Source organism: Apostichopus japonicus, chromosome 13 (assembly GCF_037975245.1).
Source record: "Apostichopus japonicus isolate 1M-3 chromosome 13, ASM3797524v1, whole genome shotgun sequence".
NCBI lineage: Eukaryota > Metazoa > Echinodermata > Holothuroidea > Aspidochirotida > Stichopodidae > Apostichopus > Apostichopus japonicus.
Genome location: NC_092573.1, coordinates 11938946 through 11963305, shown reverse-complemented (window position 1 = coordinate 11963305; position 24360 = coordinate 11938946). Strand labels below are relative to the sequence as shown.

The window sequence follows — 24360 nt, the reverse complement described above, 5'->3', positions numbered from 1 at the left end:
CGCATACATACAAATCTTTACAAGTTATGTTTATTAACAGTTATGTAATTATTATTATTCTTATATATTATGACCTAAATTATCATTTGTTATTATATATCCAATAATATTGTTATATGTGTTAATGATATCAAGTGTCATAATACCATCGTTTAGTTTATGTTATTATTTATTTTACAACCTCTTATTTCATATTACAATTCTTTACCGTATCGTCATAATCTTAGTCATCGTTATGCTATCGTTTCTCTTTCATTTGTCAGTTATGTTCATAATATCAATAACTGTTATCCCTTATTGGTATGTTCCCATTGATAACTATGTCATCATTAAGTTAGTTTTTACATTTATTATTACATACTTACCAGTTCGTTGGAATGTTTTCTATTGTTATTGATACTTTCATTAAGTTTAAAGATATATCACTTTATTTTCTATGTTATCAATGAAATATTCTAATATAATAATGCATCATCTCTTTTACTTTTAAGACTAGCTTTATCATAATCTAAGTTTACTTTTGTTTAAACATATAGACCTAATGCTCACCCACACATGTGGCTAAGTCATCCATCCATTCACCATTATCACAAACGACAGATTTGTTGTTATCATCAGATTCGTAACCAGCATCACAAATGGCAACAACAATTGTTCCGTGTTTGTTCTCTGAGTTACTAGGCCGTCCATGGACAACATTTATCGATCCACAAGGTGCTGCAATAGGTAGGAATGATGTAGTACAACCCTTATATGTATTCGTGTCGACACAGACCCAGAAATGACAGAATTAATGAAAAATATTATTTAACGATAAATAGATTATAAATTAAGTATGATTTCAATAAGAAGAAATACTGAAATATCTTTATGTGTGTTCCTACTGACTTAAGCTTAATGTAAATATATTAATAGGCTTCATGGAATCAAAATAATCAGGGTTTATGATGTCAACAAATGTACAAAATTTCTTAACAATGATCCTATGGGTGCTTTATTGTTAAAAAAAACAATGAACCATTCAACGAAGTTTATCAAATTGCATGTTTGGTTGATACCTCGCGGAAATGTTTTACAAAATTTCTCGTTTGGACGTGACATTTTGACTCAAATGCATACCTGAAATATGTTTTTCTAAATATTATATGTCATCACCTATTCCCTACTTCTAGTCTTTGATAAGGACTACTACATGTGTATCTTTCGCTTATCCAAACATTAGAATAAAACAGATTACACTTACCAAAACAATCTGGAACAGCTCCAGTCCATTCACCCTTTCGGCATTTCAGTTCGGTATTACCGTTAATGACATAATTAGCTAAACATGAGAACGTGATCGTTGAATTTGGAGCGTGACGAGCTTTCTTTGGACTGTAACTGAGTGTCACGTTGTAATCCTTTAAGGAAAAACTATCGCAGTGATCTGAAAATGAAAGCAACAATTGGAAACAACAATAAAAAGAAACAATGTTGTCAATTAGTAAAGTTTATTTAGGTTTGATATTTCCCAAGGGTTTGGAAGTAAAGGGAAATCAATCTCATTTGGCATTCCATCGAGGTTATCATCAAGGATGACACCGACTTATATATATGTAAACGTAAATGTATAAATAGATAAATGACAAAAGGTGCTATATTTCTATCATTTTATCTATATATGTGTAATACACAACTTCAAACCTTACCAGTGTACAAACGCCTTTACATGCATCTGTTAAACGTTGTGAGCAATTTAAAGGAAAGGTCCATACAATTATGGACGGAACTTTTACTAAATATTTTACTCAATGAATCAACTCGTTCCGAGAAAACTTGTTCTACGCTTAGTATGTCCAATGATCAAAAACATTTGAGGAGAAGAACACACAGTGCTATGAAAACAAGTATCGCCTATCGAGTATCATATATCATGCCTATTGTTAGTTTGTATTTTCCCTTGCCGTTCCCCTTTTGCCCCCCCCCCAATACTGTGGAGGACAATTCCACTCCACCCCCCCTCTCCACCTTTCTGTCTCTGTCTTCACCTGTGGCTACGCCACTGCTCAATCCCAAATATATAACATTCGTAACAATCTCTTCTTTTGATTTTAGAGATGAAGAGAAGTTGCCATGTACAGTATAGGTCAAGAAACCTACAAATAATACCGTCTAAATTACAAAGAAACGAATTAGTAATTCAAAGTTAACGTTCATTTGCATAAGTCTCTACATCTTTCAATAAATACAGCTCATTACAATAAAAAAGGTAAAATAAAGTTTATCCGTATTACAAGGTGCACGTCCGTCAATTCAAGAATCATGCATGAGAGTACAGCTAGAACCAGGCTTCAGTGATTGAATGCAATCGATGCGTTTTTCATTGGTCGAATGGGGTGAAACACTCCAACTATCACTATAAATAATACGTGGTTTAAATAACCAATCACATGTCGAAGCTAGAGATACTATTCGTTCAGGCGTGTTGTATTCAAATTCCTCACCTAGCAAGTTTCTTTTAATGTGATCTTTATGACGAGGCACAGGCGAACAAACAAGTAGACAACCAAATGGGCAACATTAAGTCGTAAACAAATGCGTACACTAATATATTTTACGAGATTTTCATATCAATTGGTAGGGACTTGCTATCACTGGAGGTACACGTGTTGCAAGTAACGGTAGAATATTATTATATGTCATGTATTACCAATGGATTCGTAGGGTGGTATCCGTTTGTTGTACTTTCGATAAAAAAGAACACATATCTTAGATCAAAATGATGTTTGAAAGGTGTCTCAATTCTAATGTCGCCATGAGTATGTCTAAATCCTTCATTACAGTTTTCTTTTATAAAGGAATAAATTGATCTCCTACCACTGCAGAGTTTGTCATCTTCGTCGGACCCATCTTCGCAGTCATCCTTTCCATTACAGAAAAGTGAATTTTCGATATATCTACCGGAATAACATCGCGTGTGACCGGCCTTGCTGCAATGTTTCGAACTTTTCTCTACATCTGTATGAAAAGGGCATGATAAATATTAGTCGAGGTGAGACACTTAGAAAGTAACAAATGAAATCAAATTGTCACGTTCTTTCCGCTTTCCCTTTCTTTACAAATCACCAAACAAAGCGACCGTACTTAATGAACATTATGTGATAATAACAGGAATCATAATTTAATAATATTTTTTACAAACCGTTTGTAAGTGTCACAAAGGTCCAGTGAGGGAACTTAGTGCGATAAATAAATATTAAAAACTCCATGATTGCTTTAAGACTAGAATTTTATTTAAAACGACGGAAATCGATATCTACAGCACAAAATAGCCGAACTCTGTATTGTACAATGTATTCCAAGGTTTAGATTTGTTATAAATTCACCAATTGCGTCACTTACTGCAACACATGTCCTCTGCCTCATCCTCGCAACCATCACAATCACAGTTGAAGTTACAAACTTGACTCTGCGTAACGCAGCCATAGTTTGGCGAAGAACATTCAAAATTGTGACAGGCTCCTTGAAACACAAGATGGAAAATAAAATAAAATATATGTTGTTAAATTCACCTCTTTAATCACAAACAATTACTAGACCAGCGCATAAACGAATAATATATAAATCCCAATATTTTTCGGCAAGACTAGTTCCTTCTGTTGTCATCCATTCCCTTTCGAAAGGAAACTTTAAAATGGCATGCATGATGTTATCTTTGATAATGCCATATATTACAACAATATATCAGGGTTCGAAGAGACAATGACTCCTCTCAGATTTTATGGTTACTAAATTGTGCATTATTATAATTTTCAACTCCGTTCTTTCTTTCCTACTTTTCTATTATTTCAAAGATATATTAAAAATATGCAAGTAAAGTGCCTTTTTTAAAAAGAAAAGACAATGCATTTATTTGCCTCCTTGTTTGTAAATTCTTCTTCTTGTTTTGGAAATTTTTAGTAAAGGTGATCTACCAAACGAATAAACTTAATACTGGTAAAGTTGGTATGCCAATTCTAAATTTAACTTATGAACAACTTTTATGTGAAGATTTATTCACAACAAGACGAACCATTTTATAAACTTCAAATATTTACTTAGGTAGTTATGTGTTCAGTATTTTCGCTCTCTATTTTTATCTGTCAAGAACACAATATAAAGAGCCCCTGTAAACTTTAAAAAATTAGCTGTTGCCACATTTGTTTCCCTATGTGTGCTTATTTTGTTTTCCTACTTTATTTAATAGATCAAGCCTTAAAAAATATATATAAATGCAAAATGTATTGCAACCATACCACGTTTTGTACAGTTGTGTCGACGCTTAATCCAGCTTAATATATTAATTTTACCAGACAAAGCAATGATAAAACAGATTGTTCAGTTGCAAAATAACTAGAAAAGATCAAATTTCCTGCCATTATGGTTTTGTATTAATCTAAAACAATCTAAGCAAATAAATGAGCTTACTTCTACAGCTGGTACCATCACCGATATATCCGTCTTCACAGTGGCAGTCATGTTTGCCACCAACTAAACCACAGAATGCTTTATTGTGGCAGCTGATATTGCCACATGATGGAGTATGGTTACTGGAACATACGCACCGTTCATCACAGGTTCTCGTAGTAAAGTTTGCCCCTAGCTACAAGTGAAATTTAAGTTTGATATAATAAACAAGTTTTATATTTATATTTTAAAGATTCCGCGATTAAGAAAGACCCTCAGACCGGGGACAAACGAATGCGTTAAATGGGGCTATAATCAATCTTGACTGTTTTATTCAATCAATTCATATAAATGTTCCAAGCGCCATCTTTCTCTTGGCGTACTTGGAACCTCTACCCGAGCGTCAGGAACACACACACACACCCTTCCTTCGTCTTTGTTACCTTTCCGTCTTCTCTACCATTACGGTAAGTATTACTTAGGTTCTTGCGTAAGGTTACGACAAAAAACAGACCTTCCCGTTGCACCCGTTTCTCCATCTTGAAACAAGTTTTCCCCAATCTCAACCTTTGCCCTCATCATTACGTTTTTGACAACGGTTTTGTTTTCTTCCTTAGGCACACCCACTTAAGGGTAGCACAAGGTCACACCTGTTATGTCTGTTATTATGCAGCTACCTCAATATCAACAATAGCGTTCTCAGATAGGTGTAACTGTTCCCAATTATGTTAAGGTTACATGAAACGTGCACACAACGAGGATTCATGAGAAATGATTATTCAGTGAATCATAAAACAAGCAATTCAATGCTAACACCACTCTATACCTTCCTCCGAAATCATGTTTCAAACCATTCGTACTGACAGTAAAAACAGTTCATACTGCTCATACTACTCATACTGTCAATATGAGTGCTTTGAAAGAGGAAAGCACAGTATATGGAAAATAGACCCAACTGGGTGAACAAAATGAAACGTAGAGCAATGATTTGTAGGAATCGTTTAGTGCATCTACCCACCTTCTGATAGTTCCCTTTGTAAAAGCATCCACATTGAGATGACGCAACACAAGCATTGCCTTCACGAGAATATCCATTATCACAGAAGCAACCCTCAGCTCGTTCTTCAGATGCACAATTAATAACTGCAGTTGACGCACATGTGTTGGAACAAATAACTTCTGCACTGACCTTATAAGTTGAGTTAGACGGGCAGAGGAGTTCTAGTGAATGTTTATAATAATAATAAAAATGTAAGATCTTTATTTTGATAATTCTATATATTTTCACTACATTAATAACATTAAATTCTTAGTGTAAAAAAAATTGTCGAATTCATTCAAACTTTCAAATAGATTGAAACATTTTCAATCTAAAACAGTTGAATAGTTAGGTTATAGAGACTAATATAACTAAATTGACGTGCTAGATAAATATTGCTATAATAAACAATAAGTTGTTACGTCATCAGGCAAATACATCGAATCTCATGTCTAACTTTGGGAAATATTCCCTCTTGTAAGGTCATAGAGATTATCAACAGAAATGAAAATCAAATAGTTGAAATTGACAGGAGTGACCTTTTCATTACGTCCTCAACATAAAAGTTGCAATATTTTTAATGTATGGGTCTGAAATCTGAATGAACTTATCAATAGGCATATATTTTAACATATACGTAAATGAACAACGAAAAACTAAAAGGATACTTATGAATGAACTTAAAACGAAGAAGAAACATCTGTCCAGACAAAGATCCGAACCAGCGACACCATGGATAACTGGGATCACTTGCATAATTTTATCAAGCTCTTTCATTTATTTCAAATAAATATTTACAGCATGCATGATTAACATAACTAATACGCAAAAAATCGGCCAACAAATTACTGTCGGATGTTATGATATAATATAATTTTGTAATCGATACTGCTTTGAAAACAGCAATTGATACTCTTAATATATTGGGATATGTAACAATTTAACGTACTAACTGTAAAGAACAACATCAAACAAATAATAGATACTTGTATGTGTCAAGGCCGTATTCAGGGAATTCAGAGCAGGGGAGGGTATGACCCTGGGGTCTTCGAAGCCCCGAGTAGGGAGGTCTTATGCATACTAAGGGTATAAATAGGGTCTTTAATTAGGTCTACAAGCACGGTTGTGTTAATAATTACTTTTACCAGTTGTGTGGGTCCGAATTCGCGCCTGTGTAATATTAACTGTCTGAGGGATGTTACTGAACTGTTCAAATTCAGTGAGGTCTGTTGTTTAGCTGCTGCGCTGAAAATGGAGCTAACACTAATTTTGGGAATCAGAAAGAATTTAGAAGCTATAATTAAAGTAGTTTGTAACAGAAGATGGTTACACCCTTATTTATGATTTTGTTGCCCATACTACTCTACATGAAATCAATGAACTATCTTATTTGTCTTTTGTTGTCACAGTTTAACCTTTTGAGCAGTTTGACATGAAAGATTCTTTTTACGATAGGGCAAATCTATTCATCATTCAATAAAGTTACCGTCTCGATGTAAGTAAACATGTCGGTGTAATATGTTGTCTCTTTGTAATGTTCTCTATGTCTTATATTGCTTTTGTAATAGTTCCATTAGTCCAAATTTCTAGTTTACAATGGGCGTTAGGGATAAAGGTAGACATTTTGTTATCAATTTACGACACATTTTGAATGTTCTTTTTATTAAAATGCTCCTCATCGTTATCTAATGTATGGTTCGATTCCTTATCGGTTCGACAACAGTTTGAAATAGAATCATTATAATGGAGGAACGTAAGCAAAGGTTGGTGCAACAAATGCATGTAGATAACGTATCACCTTAGGCATGTGGTTGCAATAATGAAATGGGACATAACACATCATATGTCTTAACATCTCCATAGAATATGTAGGCCCACTGCCAGATAACGTTAGAATTTCATCAACGTGCTTCCTCTCTCACGTGGTACATGCATTGGCAAATCATACAGTCGTTTCGTCATTCCGAATGACGGAAATATCACGTATAATTCGAGAAGAACGCTAACTTAACAGTTTCTACATTTTAGAAGGAAGCCGGTGGTTGAAATCGATTGCTGAATAACAATGCAAGTCATTGTCTTGCCCCGGAATATCCTTTAAAGTTAGTAGACAGTACATCTTTCACGTGTCGAATCCGTGCCCCAGAACTTGTTTAATCTAATAAGGTCTTCTTTTATATTGAGGATGTCAAAATTCGATCAAATAATCTTCAGTCCTGGCTAAATGGTCAAGGATATCACGTAATGTCCATGCCAATCAACATTGGCGTCGAGAGCTACGTCGGGCCTCCTGACAATCATCTCACCGAGCCCCTCTTTTGGGTCTAAATGTTCCGCAAGTACAAGATTACGAAGAAACATACATTAGCCTTTATCCCATATTTCCCAGGGCCCCCTAATTGACCCCTGGGCAGACGCTGAAGCCTCCGCCACCCCTTCTCGACAGGCATGAGAATTAAATCACATAATTACCTCTACAGACGCTCTTCTGTCTCCAATCAGTGACTTCAATGCCGGCCATATTGCATTCACTAACGAAGCTTGCTATCGTCCCACAACCTAGGTTGTCCTCTTGATTATAAGTATCAACACTACATATGTCTGCGATGCACTTTTCATAATATAACTCGCTGTTACGTTGAGGACCAGCAGCAGATATTAAGCATGAAGCAAATGGACCTGGAAAAGCGAGAAATGTAACAGTGTATTATACCAACATTTAACATGTTCATAATTGAAAATGAAAGAATCATTAAGGGAACATACTGACACATTATTCCAATATAAAAATTTGAAAGAGCTGTGTCATATTCAAAGGAATTAACCACGACCAAGGATGTTTTCGTGTCCGGTAGATGCGTTTCCGAAATCGAGTAGAGCTAAAATGAGGCCGAAATCATACCAAATCTTAGCGGCAAAGGTCTTGTCCATGGCAGAGTTACAGTTGAAGTCTCAATGTCTACCATCATCTCCAAACTCATTCTCTCCAATACGTTATCTCCTATTTGAATATTTGTGGCGTTAAGTAATATTGTGTGCACAAGAATAAGGTATACATCATCCTGCCATTTGCTATCTAGATATTACTAACCGAGAAAGTATAAAGAGAAAATTAAAACGCGAAGCAGTAATGCTTAGTTTACCTTACCTGTCCTCTTTGAAAATCTAATTTCTTTAAAGACGTGTTCACTTAGTTCTAGTTTCTGCTAAAAACAAAGTTATGTCGTCGAGCAGTAGGAAACTTAATTGGTAATTTTGAGAATACATTTCTCAATCTTGGACTCGCCTGGACATGAGTCTGAGTCCAGACCACAGTAGCCTACTGATACTCTCGCCGGATCACACACCTGTTTTCCCTCTTCAACACCTCTCCCTTTTTGCATTAGTTGGTAGAGTATGGAAATATAGTGGACGACATATTTATAAATTTTCCCTGAAAGTTTCGACTACTTTTTCTTCTTTTTTGTCATCTTTAATGATGGTAGTCCTGCTCAGTGCATAGCCACTACTATTTTGTCAATTATTTTCTTATATAAAATAAGTCAGCATTTCGATAAATAGGATCGACCTTTTGATTTTTTGTAATATGTTTAGTAATATGTTGCAAACATTCGTTAACTTTTCTTTCTCTAAATTCAAGAAAAAATCTGCAAAATATTTGATATCGAAATGTCGACTTTTCATCTCAAACTGTTGGCATTTCATTTCAAATAATGACTTTTGTATATCGAAATGTTGCCTTATTCCTCGACAGTTCAGTATTCAGTCTTAAAGTATCGAAATCAAATGTTGGACTAGAGTGGTACTATAAGTAACGCCCGATGGTACTACGTAAAAAAAGGAAGTATAGGCAACTAAGGGCAACGAAAGGTCCAAATGTAGAACAGTTGACGTTTTCAGTGATCCTTTGAATTTTGACTTCGTATGTCGAAATTTTGAACATTTCTTCAAATTTCGACTAAGAAAAGGCAAATGTCTGACAGATTATGACTGTAACTTGAAACAAAAGATGATCATTTGATTGCCTGCCGCTGTCTTTGTTGGTACAATTATCCAGCAGAATAGTCCGGCATTGCCGTGGATTTTATCTTTTTAACAGTTCTATTAGCTGTACTAATTCTATCAAGTATTTATATGTAAGCAATAATGCAACAGCAATGTAACTTGACATAGACAAGTTTTGTTAGAGGTGCGATTTGTCAAGTTGTCTATAACTTTTATTCCAAAACGAGTGTTTAAAATGTTCTGTTTTAATTTGAAGCAGAAAGTATTGTATTTAGTGTTGTTTTGTTTGTTTATGAGTCTACTCGCAATTACTTTTTGCCCAAAGGTTTAACATACTAACCCCTCAGGTTTCTAGAATCAAGCCCCAGGACAGTCCCTAAGTGTCGATTCTTGCAGATACAACGTAGACAGAATGAAAAATTCTGGTTACCTGATTCCATCCGCATTGTCACCGACACTCATACTTGCATCACTTAAATTCCTACGGTGCCAACACTACCCAATCACCCAAAGCCCTCCTGTTTCACCTCGTCCCACACAAAAGGTTGCAAACAGTCTTTCTTTACATATTCATTGTTAATGTACAAAACTTAAAAGTTTAACCCACCAGATTTATCAGTCAATATCGAACATCTGTAAATTGCGGAAGTCATAGTTGCATTGTTACGACATGTAAGGTCATTTGCAAAATTGCCGTCTGACGTGCCTTCCTGCTTTATAACGAAACTCTTGACAAACTGGTTCAAAGTTTGCTGAAAATAACAAACGAAAATCAAATCATAAAGTCTAAGATAGACATATTCAGCAGTACAACAACAAATTACAAATAAATCTGTCTTTTAATCACATCCTTCTGATCATATTGAAATCATTTTCACAGGAAAATTATAATCTTTCTATAATCACTGTAATATCCAGGTTAAGGCTGGAAGGTTTCCTTAGTGGTATAGATTTTCCAACTCATTGTCGTTTCATAAACATACCATGATACACGCATACATGAAAATATGGTATATCTTCCCAGTAATATTTTTACATGTTGATATTGATTCTTTTTCTATTTTACTCACAATTTTGCCTGTATTGTCAGCAAAATCATCATCAGGTTCACCATTAAAATTTCCTAGAAGGCCATCTACTTTGTTCTTCCACGATGATGTTAGGCCCACAGAAACACACCCGTGGTGGGTAATCCATCTCACTCGCAACCCAAGGTTAGTCTCCAGGATCTGTTGAGTAAATAAATTTAAAAAAAGGTACATTACAGAACATACCTTTACAAGGTTTCTATAAGTTGAATTATCAGATGAAATTAATTGTTCAAAGTGTTACTTCGAATTTGCAAGCTATGACATCCATGCATCCGCCACCGAGATGAAGATTCGAATAATGCCGCGTTTCACATCGGTAAAGCTCATATTTATATATAACAGATAAATGAATTGTTTTAGAAGTTGAATTGACAGGTGTATGTTGTTGTCTACAACTCCATTGATCAAGTAACTTACATACTAGAAATATTTTCATTACATGTTTCCTTTATTTTACTCTTTATTGAGTATAGTTTTCTGTCAAAGAAACGTTCCCATCGCATTATAAGTGACATATGAAATGACGGGAGCTACAATCCACATACAAGTTATTGCTCTTAACGAATTAAATGGGTACTTACAATGTATGTTCCAGTTTGCCATACCCCCACTTCATATTCTGGGATGATTATAGGCAAAATATTCTTTACCTCATTCAGCCTAACATTGCCTTCTGTATCAAACTCAAAAACCAGAGCCTAGAAGGAAAATACAAACTTATTATCTCATATAAAGCCGGATTCTTCTCCACCTAAGCATTGTAATTCACAATTCTCTAGTCTGTTTTAGCAATTTGCGTAATATATAACATAACATGCAATACATTGAATCAGTGATCAACCAGTTCCGGAATTACGTTTCCACTGTGATATTACTTGCCACTGTTTGTATAAACTGTAGTCGTACATATTTTTGCCCTTTACGATGATCAATCAACTTTAAATGTTCTTTACAGGTCCACAGAACTTACAGTTTTGTTAAAGGCATGGAACACCATCATTAAAAACCCGATATTGTATTACATATTGCCAAATGATCTTGATAGGATTATTATGAAAAATGAAGAAAAAAATCTTATAATTGGTTAAAGCAACTAATGTAGTTTGTGCAGATTTTAGTTACAAGAGGTGATAACTTACACACTTCACATTGAAAGCAACAAACTTATATTTTCCTTACCTCTTTTACGAATTTGAGTTCAATCTTCAGCTTCACTATCTCTGCCATTCCTACATCGGTGTTCTTCTCAAGTTGGATAAAAAGTTTGAAGTTACAAAATTCTGAATTCAAACAAACGTCATCAAAGCGACTCTTGCAACCTACGAAAAGGTCAGATCCAACGATGGTAAAGTTACGTCCATCAAAAGTCTTGAAATTTACATTTCCAAACGCATTTCCATACAAATAAGGCTTCGTCAGTCGAGGAGTTACCGGAGCTATTGTCGTTATGTCCAAAAAACGATTGTCCGTGGAAACGACCATGGAAACCTTGTCATCTGTTGTAAGATACTTTGATGTACTAAATATATCATCTGTGGTGAAATTAGGGTCGCTGGATTCTACTCCAGTAATTGTTAACTGTTCACTTGCTGACTTTGATACAAAATCAGTAATTTGTATTGTTGTTTCATCAGAAGTGATCATTGACTGAGAAGTCACAACAGAAGTAGCCTCATCATCTGCTGTAAGATATTGTAATGTACTAGCCATCCCATCAGTCGTGAGAATAGGATCGCTGGTTTCTTCTAGTATAGTTGTTGTTGACGGTTCATTCGTTGTCTTTGATACTACAACAGTGGTTTGCATGGATATTTCATCAGAAGTGACTATTGTTTGAGAAGTCACAATAGACGTAACATCATCATCTGTTGTAAGATACTGTAATGTACTAGCTATTCCATCAGTCGTGAGGATAGGATCGCTGGTTTCTTTTACTACAGTAATTGTTGACGGTTCAGTCGCTGACTTTGATACTACATCGGTGGTTTCAATAGTTATTGTGTTACTAGTCTCCATTGGCTGAGAAGTCACAATAGACGTAACATCATCATCTGTTGTAAGATACTGTAATGTACTAGCCTTCCCATCAGTCGTGAGAATAGGATCACTTGTTTCTTCTAGTATAGTAATTGTTGACGGTTCAGTGGTTGTCTTTGATACTACATCGGTGGTTTGCATGGATATTCCATCAGAAGTGACTATTGTTTGAGAAGTCACAAAAGACGTAACATCATCATCTGTTGTAAGATACTGTAATGTAGTAGCCGTTCCATCAGTCTTGAGGATAGAATCGCTGGTTTCGTCTAGGGCCGTTGTTGACGGTTCAGTCGTTGTCTTTGATACTACATCAGCGGTTTGAATAGTTATTGTGTCAATAGTCTCCATTGACTGAGAAGTAACAATAGACGTAACATCATCATTTGTTGTAAGATTTTGTAATGTAGTAGCCATCCCATCAGTCGTGAGAATAGGATCGCTGGTTTCTTCTAGTATAGTAATTGTTGACGGTTCAGTCGCTGACTTTGATACTACATCAGTGGTTTGCATGGATATTCCATCAGAAGTGACCTCATCATCCGTTGTAAGAAACTGTAATGTACTAGCAATCTCATCAGTCGTGAGGATAGGATCGCTGGTTTCTTCTACTACAGTAATTGTTGACGGTTCATTCGTTGTCTTTGATACTACATCAGTGGTTTGCATGGATATTCCATCAGAAGTGACTATTGTTTGAGAAGTCACAACAGAAGTAACCTCATCATCTGTTGTAAGAAACTGTAATGTACTAGCGATCTCATCAGTCGTGAGGATAGGATCGCTGGTTTCTTCTAATATAGTAATTGTTGACGGTTCAGTCGCTGTCTTTGATACATCAGTGATATGCATTGTTGTTTTATCAGAAGTGACCATTGACTGAAAAGTCACAACAGTCGTAACCTCATCATCTATTATAACATACTCGGATGTACTAGTCATTCCATCAGTCGTGAGAATAGGATCGCTGGTTTCTTCTACTACACTAATTGTTGACGGTTCAGTCGTTGTCTTTGATACTACATCAGTGGTTTGAATAGTTATTGTGTCAATAGTCTCCATTGACTGAGAAGTCACACTAGACGTAATCTCATCATCTGTTGTAATATACTCTGATGTACTATTCATCCCGTCCTTGCCACACGTGGTTTCATCGCTAGACACAACAGAAGTAACCTCATTATCTGTTGTAATATACTCTGGTGTACTACTCATCCCGTCCTTGGCACTCGTGGTTTCATCGCTAGTCGCAACAGAAGTAACCTCATCATCTGTTGTAATATTCTCTGATGTACTATTCATCCCGTCCTTGCCACTGGTGGTTTCATTGCTAGTCACAACAGAAGTAACATCATCATCTGTTGTAAGATACTCTAATGTAATAGCCATCCCATCAGTCGTGAGAATAGGATCGCTGGTTTCTTCTAGTATAGTAATTGTTGACGGTTCAGTCGCTGTCTTTGATACGTTAGTGATATGCATTGTTGTTTTATCAGAAGTGACCATTGGCTGAGAAGTCACAATAGACGTAACATCATCATCTGCTGTAAGATATTCTGATGTACTAGTCATTTCATCATCAGTCGTGAGAATAAGATCGCTGGTTTCTTCTACTACAGTAATTGTTGACGGTTCAGTGGTTGTCTTTGATACTACATCAGTGGTTTGAATAGTTATTGTGTCACTAGTCTCCATTGACTGAGAAGTCACACTAGACGTAATCTCATCATCTGTTGTAATATACTCTGATGTACTATTCATCCCGTCCTTGCCACTCGTGCTTTCATCACTGGTCGCAACAGAAGTAATCTCATCATCTGTTGTAATATTCTCTGATGTACTATTCATCCCGTCCTTGCCACTGGTGGTTTCATCGCTAGTCACAACAGAAGTAACCTCATCATCTGTTGTAATATACTCTGATGTACTACTCATCCCGTCCTTGCCACTTGTGGTTTCATCGCTAGTCACAACAGAAGTAACCTCATCATCTGTTGTAAGATACTGTAATGTAGTAGCCATCCGATCAGTCGTGAGAATAGGATCGCTGGTTTCTTCTAGTATAGTAATTGTTGACGGTTCAGTCGCTGACTTTGATACTACATCAGTGGTTTGCATGGATATTCCATCAGAAGTGACTATTGTTTGAGGAGTCACAACAGCAGTAACCTCATCATCTGTTGTAAGAAACTGTAATGTACTAGCCATCTCATCAGTCGTGAGGATAGGATCGCTGGTTTCTTCTACTATAGTAATTATTGACGGTTCAGTCGCTGTCTTTGTTACATCAGTGATATGCATTGTTGTTTTATCAGAAGTGACCATTGGCTGAGAAGTCACAATAGACGTAACATCATCATCTGCTGTAAGATATTCTGATGTACTAGTCATTTCATCATCAGTCGTGAGAATAAGATCGCTGGTTTCTTCTACTACAGTAATTGTTGACGGTTCAGTGGTTGTCTTTGATACTACATCAGTGGTTTGAATAGTTATTGTGTCACTAGTCTCCATTGACTGAGAAGTCACACTAGACGTAATCTCATCATCTGTTGTAATATACTCTGATGTACTATTCATCCCGTCCTTGCCACTCGTGCTTTCATCGCTGGTCGCAACAGAAGTAATCTCATCATCTGTTGTAATATTCTCTGATGTACTATTCATCCCGTCCTTGCCACTGGTGGTTTCATCGCTAGTCACAACAGAAGTAACCTCATCATCTGTTGTAATATACTCTGATGTACTACTCATCCCGTCCTTGTCACTCGTGGTTTCATCGCTAGTCACAACAGAAGTAACCTCATCATCTGTTGTAATATTCTCTGATGTACTATTCATCCCGTCCTTGCCACTGGTGGTTTCATCGCTAGTCAAAACAGAAGTAACCTCATCATCTGTTGTAATATACTCTGATGTACTATTCATCCCGTCCTTGCCACTGGTGGTTTCATCGCTAGTCGCAACAGAAGTAACCTCATCATCTGTTGTAGGATACTCTGATGTACTATTCATCCCGTCCTTGCCACTGGTGGTTTCATCGCTAATCACTGTCAAAGTAATGTTGTAATAATCAATTTTCAATTAGAATTCCAATTGATAACTTCGATTAATTAGTTTTGTTTTTTTTTAAACTGTGTTTAATTTTTTTAACTTTTTAACTTATTTCCAAGAGAGATTATCCCATTCCTTTGTTTCCGTAACTTGATTAATTGTATACCGATTTATCTCCTAAAATATTCAATTGTGATATGTCTTCAGACTGGCACTTATAGTTTCCTTACCGTTTCAATAATGACCTATGTCGATTGTTAATCACACAATTAAACAATAAGCAAATGGTCTCAGTTTAGATCAACTTTGTGTTGATTGAAATGTTAACATATAACTTGTAGACATTTTCAACATATTTGTTTGTTTGTTATTTCTATTTTTCATAACGACAGGTATTATATGGACATTGTCTATCCAATACCATTTGTCTCACATGACACTGGGACATTTATGCATGTATACGGTTTATCTCCAAAAATATTCAATTTTGGTACGTCCTCAGACTGGCACTGATAGTTTCCTTACCGTAACAATAATGACCTAGTTTCAATAATGAGTTGATGACCTAGTTTCATTTATGAGTTGTTTCGTATTGAATCTTTCATAATATTATTATGTGGTTGCCATGGTAACCATATGCAAAGGTCGCGTAGTTTGATGGCGATGAGATATACGACTCCGTTGATTGTCCTCTAATTCTTCTGCTTGTCTCATTGACCTACTATTTCTAGTTTATCAAACGATTTGTCATTTTAAAATGTGACCCGTAATATTAGAAGTATTGCTTTATTCAAAAACGGTTTTGGATTGACAAAGTTATTTATTTTCTTTCAGCCAAGTAGTACTTTAGATCAACTAATTAAAGAACCCGTCTACAATGAAGCCACACTTAACCAATCTAACAAATCACTAGTCAATAGAAACATATCTGAAGGGGATTATATGCCTTAAACCATGCTTGTCTATCTTAACTGAACACATCAATCATGTCATAGGAACATATGTAATTGTGACGTGGGTAGATGCGTGTTTGGAAGGGTGGGTGTAGCGATGTGCAGGGAATTCATGAGCGTGTCTCATATCAAGAGTACAAGTTCGTAGCCTACATGCGGATTCGGGGTACCTTGGACCCATGGTTCGTTCAGAACCAGGCTGATTTGGCGGGACTAGTTTTCGAACTTGCATTCGTATTTCATGGTGACTGCCTTATGTAACCCCATCTCTCCAACTCCCACCATACTCTGAAGTCATATAGGTTTTCCTGACGAAAAGATGAACATTCTTGGACAGCATAGGGATGTGAACTTAATAAAATCTGATACAGTACTATCGAGTCGTGAAATTATAACCTGTGCTGACCAATACCCAAAAAGTATAACCCATTTGGTAGAGTAGACTAACCTGTGACTCCTTCATAGATTATGGTTGTGTTAGCATAGCTGTTCTTGACAGCAACTGTAAAGAGAATGAAGAATGCATTTTAACAGTCCGTGCATTAAATGTGAAAGAGCTTCTTTGACATCTGACCATAATATTAGCACTCCCAGCTGCAGTGGATCTATCAAATGTTGTAGTTGCTTTGTCTTGTTCTTTTGGAAGGCCGGCCTTATCGCAACAATGGCTAAGTCTATACTTTAATGACGAGAGAGGTTTTATTGGGCACCCACCCAGCTGCTTTAAATGAAAGACTGTCACATTCCAAATAGAATAATTTCCCAAAATGTAAACTTTTGTAACATAGATTCCGAACATTTTGAAGATTTCAACGAATGAATTTAACGATATATGTTTTAGTTTTTCCATTCCGTTCATGTTTCAAGTTGATGTTATATTACAGCAGCAATTTGCGTTGCTTCTCGAGATCTTACAACACTAGGACACTAAACCAATGACGTAAACTAAGCTAACTGTAAAGTTTCAACTCAAACTATTCCTGAAAAGTGCAAAAAATATGACATTTTCTGGCTCGTATTTTGAATCTTTGACTTTGATAGACACCTCCCACTAAAAGGAACCTTGTGAATATGTATTACGGACAAGGTACTTTGAATAGCAAGGTAAACAGTAAACAAAAATCAGCTGAGGAGATGTACGTACTGCGCGAAGGGACAGTTACGGCATATCTCATTGCATACGATGCCCTAAATAAAACCTGCTTTGCAGCAAGGATACATAAGAGAGAAAGTCATTGAACCAGCAAGAACTCGATCGGTACGTAACATTCTCTAGAACGATATTGTATCACTCTACTAGGTGTTACATAGGCTAGTTACTTTAGTACAATCAGACCTATTAGTGTGTGACTTACATTGGTAAGGCCTGAATAACGTTATGTACACGCTGTGAATTGTGCACTAAAATCGATGTAGCTATGAGTGTAGCGCAATGGGGTCCGTTAGTTTCCGGATCCGTTAGTTTCCTCTCTTGAAAAACGTTAGTTTCCTCCTCTAACAACATGGGAGAAAATAACGTTTTTCAGGAGAGGAAAGTAACGTTTCTCATAAGGGAATGCAATGAGGCATACTGGCTAGGCCATGTGGAGATTTAAGTAGTGCTTTGTAGCAAGTGCTTTGCAAAACTGAAGTAATTGTAATTGATTATTTAGGCGATTTTTATGATTATGTATGAGTGTAATAAGTAACCCTTTTTTTTTTAGTTTCATTCAACAAGCATGTTAGTTTCCTAACCTGAATGCGATAGTTTACTACCTTGATGTAGGGGAGGAAAGTAACGTTTTAAGGAGAGGAAACTAACATTTTCAGGGTAGGAAACTAACAGGTCGGGAAACTGAAACCTAGGGCAACATGCAATGTCTGCTCTTCTATAAATGTTATAGTAAAGTGTACAACCATTCCATGAAAGTGATAAATAGCATGTAGTCATATGTCACCAGTAAATGAGAGCAATACATTTTAGCAGCTGATCCCGACACACGTTTATAATTTGTAACCTTTTGCTACCTTCGTAGCAACCATCTGGTGGTGAAACACAAAGGAGGGCTGGCAGAAGTAGAGGTTGATAGGCCTCAGGTAACACCAGACAACGGGACAACCCGGCTAACAGCAGCTGCAGCTAGGAGGCAGGTAGAAGAACGTCAGCAGGAGCGAATGGGAAATATAAGGGTAAGTTTCAATATGCATAATTGTGGGATTTGGTGCAAAGTAACAGCTGGTAATTCTTTAAACAGCTAACCTCAGTGTAATAACAGGATGGCTCTCTCAATTAGAGAATACTAGCAACATAAGTAGCTGGCTAGATTGTCATACTGAAAATAGTTATTTTACAGTGACATCAATTATCAAAGGGTTATATTTGCTAAACCTTTTTGGAAGCAAAATACAGTTTGTCTGAAAGCAAGTTTTGAAAAACAGTGCACTTTGTAGTACTTGGTGTAGTGTTCAAACAATATATTTTATGTCTATCTTCAAATATCACATGTATATTAAACACCCAAAGCGACACAATCAATCAGTGCTGTCTATCATCAAAGCAATGATATTGTTACTTAGGCAAAATAAATGATACTCTTTCTTTTCTTCACTTTTCTTCTTAGGCAATGGTTGGTAATGTAGATGTTCAACAGCCTCGACAACTGGTAATGCAACTGCTTGAAACCCATCCCGCACTCTCTTGATATATGTACACTCAACATCTCAAGAAGTAAAAGTTGCTTGAATTCAAACTTGGTATGTAGGTAGTCTTTGAAGAGTAGATCATCCTAATTGTTTTGCATCGAGTTTAAAGGTCATTTGAGGTCAACATTTTAAATCTTTGTAAAAACAGTATCTCAAGAAGTGCTAGTTGGTTTGACATCCAACTTACTATGTAGATAGCACTTGGTGAGTAGATGAACCCTATTGTTTTTTTTCATGGAGGTTAAAGGTCATTTTAGGTCAAGAGATGTTCAACTCTTGAAAACTTATAAACAATATCAAGAAGTGAAAGTTGGTTGAACTTCAAACTAGCTATATAGGTGGCCCTTGGTGAGTAGGTAAAACATTTTGTTAACCATGAAGGTCATTTTGAGGACAATAGTTCATATCTCAAGAAGTGAAAGTTGGTTTCATGGCAAATGTTGATAACACTCGGTGGTTAGATAATTCCATTGTTATGCTTACGGCCATTAGTGCTAATGCCATATCTCAAGAAGAGAAGTTGGTTAACTGTTACATTTTAACATGTAGCCCCTGGAGAGTACTTGATTGCTATTGTTTCCATAGGTCAAAGTGATCTTGGGTCAAAGATATTCTCTATTTCCTTGACTTTAATCATTCACTTGTATTCAGTTCTTCATTTCTTGATCAGTTGTATTTCTTGCCAAATATAGACTTGTTTTCACTATCATCTAAGATTATAGACATGTTATTAGTATTACATTTTCTTTTTGTGAAAGACGTGATCATGGTTTTTCTCCATTTTTCTGTGTTCCTTAACTTTACCATTCAGGGCTTTGAATAAACACACAGTTTCTTTCACTGCTGTTCTTACTTCAATCTGAAAAATCTTCCAATTTAATGTGCTAATTTATTCTGAAACATGGACATTAAGAAGCTTCAATACACATAACAAGTTCAATTAAGTGTTCATTTTTTATTGATGAATGTGCTTAGAATAAGTCTGCTGATCTTTAAACAACAAAAATTAAAAAAAGGAGTAGTTCTTTGAGTCCAAACCTGATTCCAAACTAGTACATGTATTATGATTTAGACCAATTGGCATGACTGATGACTTTGAGAAAAGAAGCCCCTCACCCCTACCACTTTTTAAATTACTGCAAAGTTGTAGAAGACATGCAAGTTTCAATCACTCCAACCTCCCCCCACCCCCAAATAATATTACTTGCTGAAGCGAGGAAGATTAATAGATTTGACTTATTACAAAGTAGAACTAGGCCCCATGCTGCTCTGATGGCTTGCAACAAGCTGTGCAACAACTCCATCCCACCTCCCCCACCCCATAAAAGTGATATCACTTGCTGATACAAGGAAGACTTAATAGATTTGACTCATTACAACAGTAGAACTTGGTCCCAAACTGCTATGATGGCTTGCAAGAAGCTGTAAAACTGATGGAGGTTGGCTCTGGCGAATTGTACCAGAGATGTGCCTTGGGTCATCCTCGGCAAGAACAACACGTCCTAGTTGAGAATTGTCATCATGAAGCCTCCTTCTAAATATGTCCTTCATCAGTTGCGGAATGTACTTGTAACTATTCTTTTCCATAACAGGAACACAGGTCCATCTGCCTGCAGACTTTGAGAAATTTCTTGTAAACCTGAAAGTAGAATCACAAAAATAAACTATCACTCAGGGAGGAAAGTATTGTTTCTCAGGGGAGGAATTCAAGCAAGAAGACATTTGGCTAGGCTACGTAGAAAGAGTTAGGTACTGAAGTAACTGTAATTTTTGATTTAGGAGAGAAAATAACGATTTCAATCAAAGAAACATTTTTCAAGGGAGGCAAATTGGCTAGGCTATATGGGAAGAGATATTTGTAGAAAAGGTAGAAATGAAAAGAAATTCCTACAGTTATTCCACTTAGGCCCTAGGCCTACTAAATTTATTCTTTCCACATTGCCTAGCCAATATGCTTTCATCAGCTTCCTGCCTGGAAAAACGATAATTTCCTCCCCATGATTGAGGAGGTACAGAGGTTAGAAACGTTTTTAGGGGAGGAAACAAACATTATTTATTATTATTTATTTGTAGAAAAGGTAGAAATGAAAAGAAATTCCTACAGTTATTCCACTTAGGCCCTAGGCCTACTAAAGTTATTCTTTCCACATAGCCTAGCCAATATGCTTTCATCAGCTTCCTCCCTGGAAAAACGATAATTTCCTCCCCATGACTGAGGAGGTACAGAGGTAAGAAACGTTTTCAGGGGAGGAAACAAACATTATTTAGGGCAGGAAACTAACGGGACCCGCCAGAACGTAGGCCTCGTGATTTCGGCTACTGCATACGAAATTACTGCCATCATAGCCCATGCCTTGTATAGTCTAGTGTAAAGTATCTATGCGTCGGCGTGAACGTTAGTTAGCACTGTATCAAGAACAAAAACTTGTTGCAATTTGATAAGACTATGACTGTGAAGAAAGAGTAAGAAAAGTAAGAGCGTTTAGCCTAACTGGCCTTGGTTGTGCTAGTAAATAGTAGGCTTAAGTACACTATACTTGTAGTACTAGTAGTACTATAGACTTAGTATAGGCCCCTATACTGGCCTAGGCTAGACTAGATACTGATGTAATAATAGTGGAGGCAGAGGTTCGGTCTCAGTTTCTCTCACCGATAATGAGAAGTAACGTTAAATCATGTAAACAAAAAATGTAACGAACAATTATATCCTTTGCTTACCTATCGAGTAGAAGTCGAGCGACTTCTGAATCACTCTTCAGATGTAAATTCCTCTTCGCTTCGCTCCATCTTTCCCATTGATTCCCGAGAGGGACACGGTGTCGTGGTACTTTTTCTTCTGGGCTTTCCGCCATTTTCTCTTTTCAGGTGAAGTTAGGTTCTTCAAAAATTTATATTTCCCTTTTGAGTGCTTCTCCATTGTTTTATTCTTTTGTCACTTCGTCACCAGGTTATAGTATTTTGTGCATGTAGGAATTATACGACACTAAATACTTTGCTACTACGTACAGTAGGCTTACGTGCGTGTACACTTTACTCACGGTAAAGACGCTGAGGGATTACCATGCCAATGACTGAGTCTATTTTAAGCTCCAAGTCATACATAAACATCTCTTCACTGATTGGTTGAATTTGAAAAGGCGGTTTGTAGAGCTGCATGTGATAAATACTAATGTCGATTGTGTCAGGGAGGCACAATTCTCAGAATCATATAATATCCTTAATTACTTGCTAATTAACGTTCGATGTGGGGAAAAAAGTATGAGAAGGTCTTAGTTTTGTCTTTTGTGATCGTATTATGATAAAAACTTGATAGACACGGAAAAATTTTGGACAATCGCAAAATGCTGCTTTAAAGAAGTAGATGAGTTATTCAACTCAGTTACACTTTTTCTTAAACTTCGTCCATTTTTCATTCTTCTAGTATTCACATGATTAAAACATTATTATTTTACTTGTAAGTCTTTCAAAAATTCAGAATGACTTATCAATCCTCTACATGGACGTAGCTGCAGGGGGTGTATGGATGTCCCTCCCCCCCCCCTCATTTTTTAACTTGAATCTTTAAGATATAGAAAATCGGTGGTCAGAAACATGATAGTGGGGAAATTATTTCTTTGCAACATCTCTAAAATTAAATAAGCTGATAAATAAGCACTCTTGACAGGATCATTTTGTTTTTTGAGTCTACAATATTAAGCTATTTCTAATATTCTTAATCAGGCTTACAAGATTTGACGAAATTCGAACTTAACATTAACCCACATCTTGTTACTAACTACTTGTACAACTCAAAAGTTGAAAATACCACAAACCAACATCAAAATTGTCTGAATACGGCCAATTGGCGTTCGCTTTAGCTGAATATTTCGAAATTTTGAATTTCAATAAGGGATTTGGTACGTGTTTACTGTCTTCGTATCGCAAGTAAGGGTATAACTATAATGTAACCTACAGTATAGGCCACCTTTACTAATGAAGTAAAGAAGATTTCTATCTGTCAGTGTTATCATAATATTCTTTGTAACAAATACATACTGAGGATATATACAAAATATGATAACAAATTGATCAATAATTGTTAAGACAGTAATGGGTGGCTGTAATTGAATAACATATAATTATGGTCAGTTTGGTCACCAACAATTCTACTTACTTATCATACGGCACCCCTCCATACGAATCCACTAAGTTGGAAAATTATGACTCAAGTTGGTATAATATTGATGCTACATTCCCCCTCCCCCCCCCGACCACAAGACCCTAGCAACGTCCCTGCTCCTGTTTATATTGTTCATTTGTGTCGTCACTAATATTTGTAACTATCACGTACAAGAGGAACAACATTGTCGGAATTGAAAATGTCAGAAAGTGATATACTTACAAAGAAAGAAAAACGTGCACACGTATCTTAAATCCATTTCACAGAAGATGAAGACTATGTAAAACAATTTTACACAGGTAGAAGCATAAAAGAGCAGTTCTTCTACATCGTTAATGAGGAAAGGAGATTTCAATTCAAAGAGCACAAAATATGTTATAGTTCTTGTTAACTACAGAACTGTTATGAAGAGCTTTGACAAGTACTTGTAATTTTACAAGAAACTGGATGGTTCAAAATGGGTATTAAAGGTAATGTTTGAATTGACGGCGTATACTCTGGATTTATGAGTTTATGTGAGAGTATGTACTTACTTCATCTAGCAATGGGCCTATGTACTTGAGTTGTACACGTTCTCCATTGCCAATGCAATTGCTTATCTATAGTAGAATTGAATGCTTCTTGAAATCTTGAGTAAATACAAAAAAACTTACATTATTTATATAATTCAGAAAGCATACGTCAAACATGCCACATACTTAAATTTTATTGCAAGGCTTGTTGAAAACACTCGTCAATTGTGACAGGTGACTTGAAATGAATATTGAATATCCCTATTGTATCTACAAGAACGGAACAAAGTCAGTTATATACATTTATATATATATATATATATATATATATATATATATATATATATAAATGAAAATCGTAATGAGTTGGAAAATCAAGAACAGTGAAAAAACTTTCAGCCTCCAC

General features: G+C 36.1%; 2 protein-coding genes and 1 long non-coding RNA gene across 3 annotated transcripts in view; 1 reads left to right on the top strand and 2 right to left on the bottom strand.

Moving 5' to 3' along the window:
• LOC139979023 (uncharacterized) overlaps nucleotides 1-23868 on the bottom strand; it is a 67699-nt gene extending 43831 nt beyond the window's left edge. Inside the window, exons 1-13 of the mRNA XM_071989658.1 lie at nucleotides 23665-23868; nucleotides 17050-17103; nucleotides 11740-15644; nucleotides 11142-11258; nucleotides 10540-10698; nucleotides 10077-10221; nucleotides 7937-8143; nucleotides 5444-5646; nucleotides 4447-4621; nucleotides 3382-3501; nucleotides 2857-2997; nucleotides 1244-1426; nucleotides 550-717 (exon numbers count right to left, since the gene is read on the bottom strand). Coding sequence (XP_071845759.1) covers nucleotides 550-717; nucleotides 1244-1426; nucleotides 2857-2997; nucleotides 3382-3501; nucleotides 4447-4621; nucleotides 5444-5646; nucleotides 7937-8143; nucleotides 10077-10221; nucleotides 10540-10698; nucleotides 11142-11258; nucleotides 11740-15644; nucleotides 17050-17103; nucleotides 23665-23701 — 5614 coding nt within the window. The 5' untranslated portion in view covers nucleotides 23702-23868. The remainder of the gene's footprint in view (nucleotides 1-549; nucleotides 718-1243; nucleotides 1427-2856; nucleotides 2998-3381; nucleotides 3502-4446; nucleotides 4622-5443; nucleotides 5647-7936; nucleotides 8144-10076; nucleotides 10222-10539; nucleotides 10699-11141; nucleotides 11259-11739; nucleotides 15645-17049; nucleotides 17104-23664) is intronic.
• LOC139978881 (uncharacterized) lies at nucleotides 17734-20310 on the top strand. Its single transcript, XR_011797038.1, has 3 exons — nucleotides 17734-17859; nucleotides 18617-18770; nucleotides 19202-20310. It is a non-coding gene; the product is annotated as an uncharacterized lncRNA (long non-coding RNA).
• On the bottom strand, nucleotides 20625-22474 carry LOC139978879 (uncharacterized). Its single transcript, XM_071989421.1, has 2 exons — nucleotides 22002-22474; nucleotides 20625-20922 (listed from the first exon to the last, which is right to left on the bottom strand). The coding sequence occupies exons 1-2, from the start codon at nucleotides 22133-22135 to the stop codon at nucleotides 20640-20642; spliced, it is 417 nt and encodes a 138-aa protein (XP_071845522.1). The 5' UTR covers nucleotides 22136-22474; the 3' UTR covers nucleotides 20625-20639.
• Nucleotides 23869-24360: the final 492 nt, after the last annotated feature.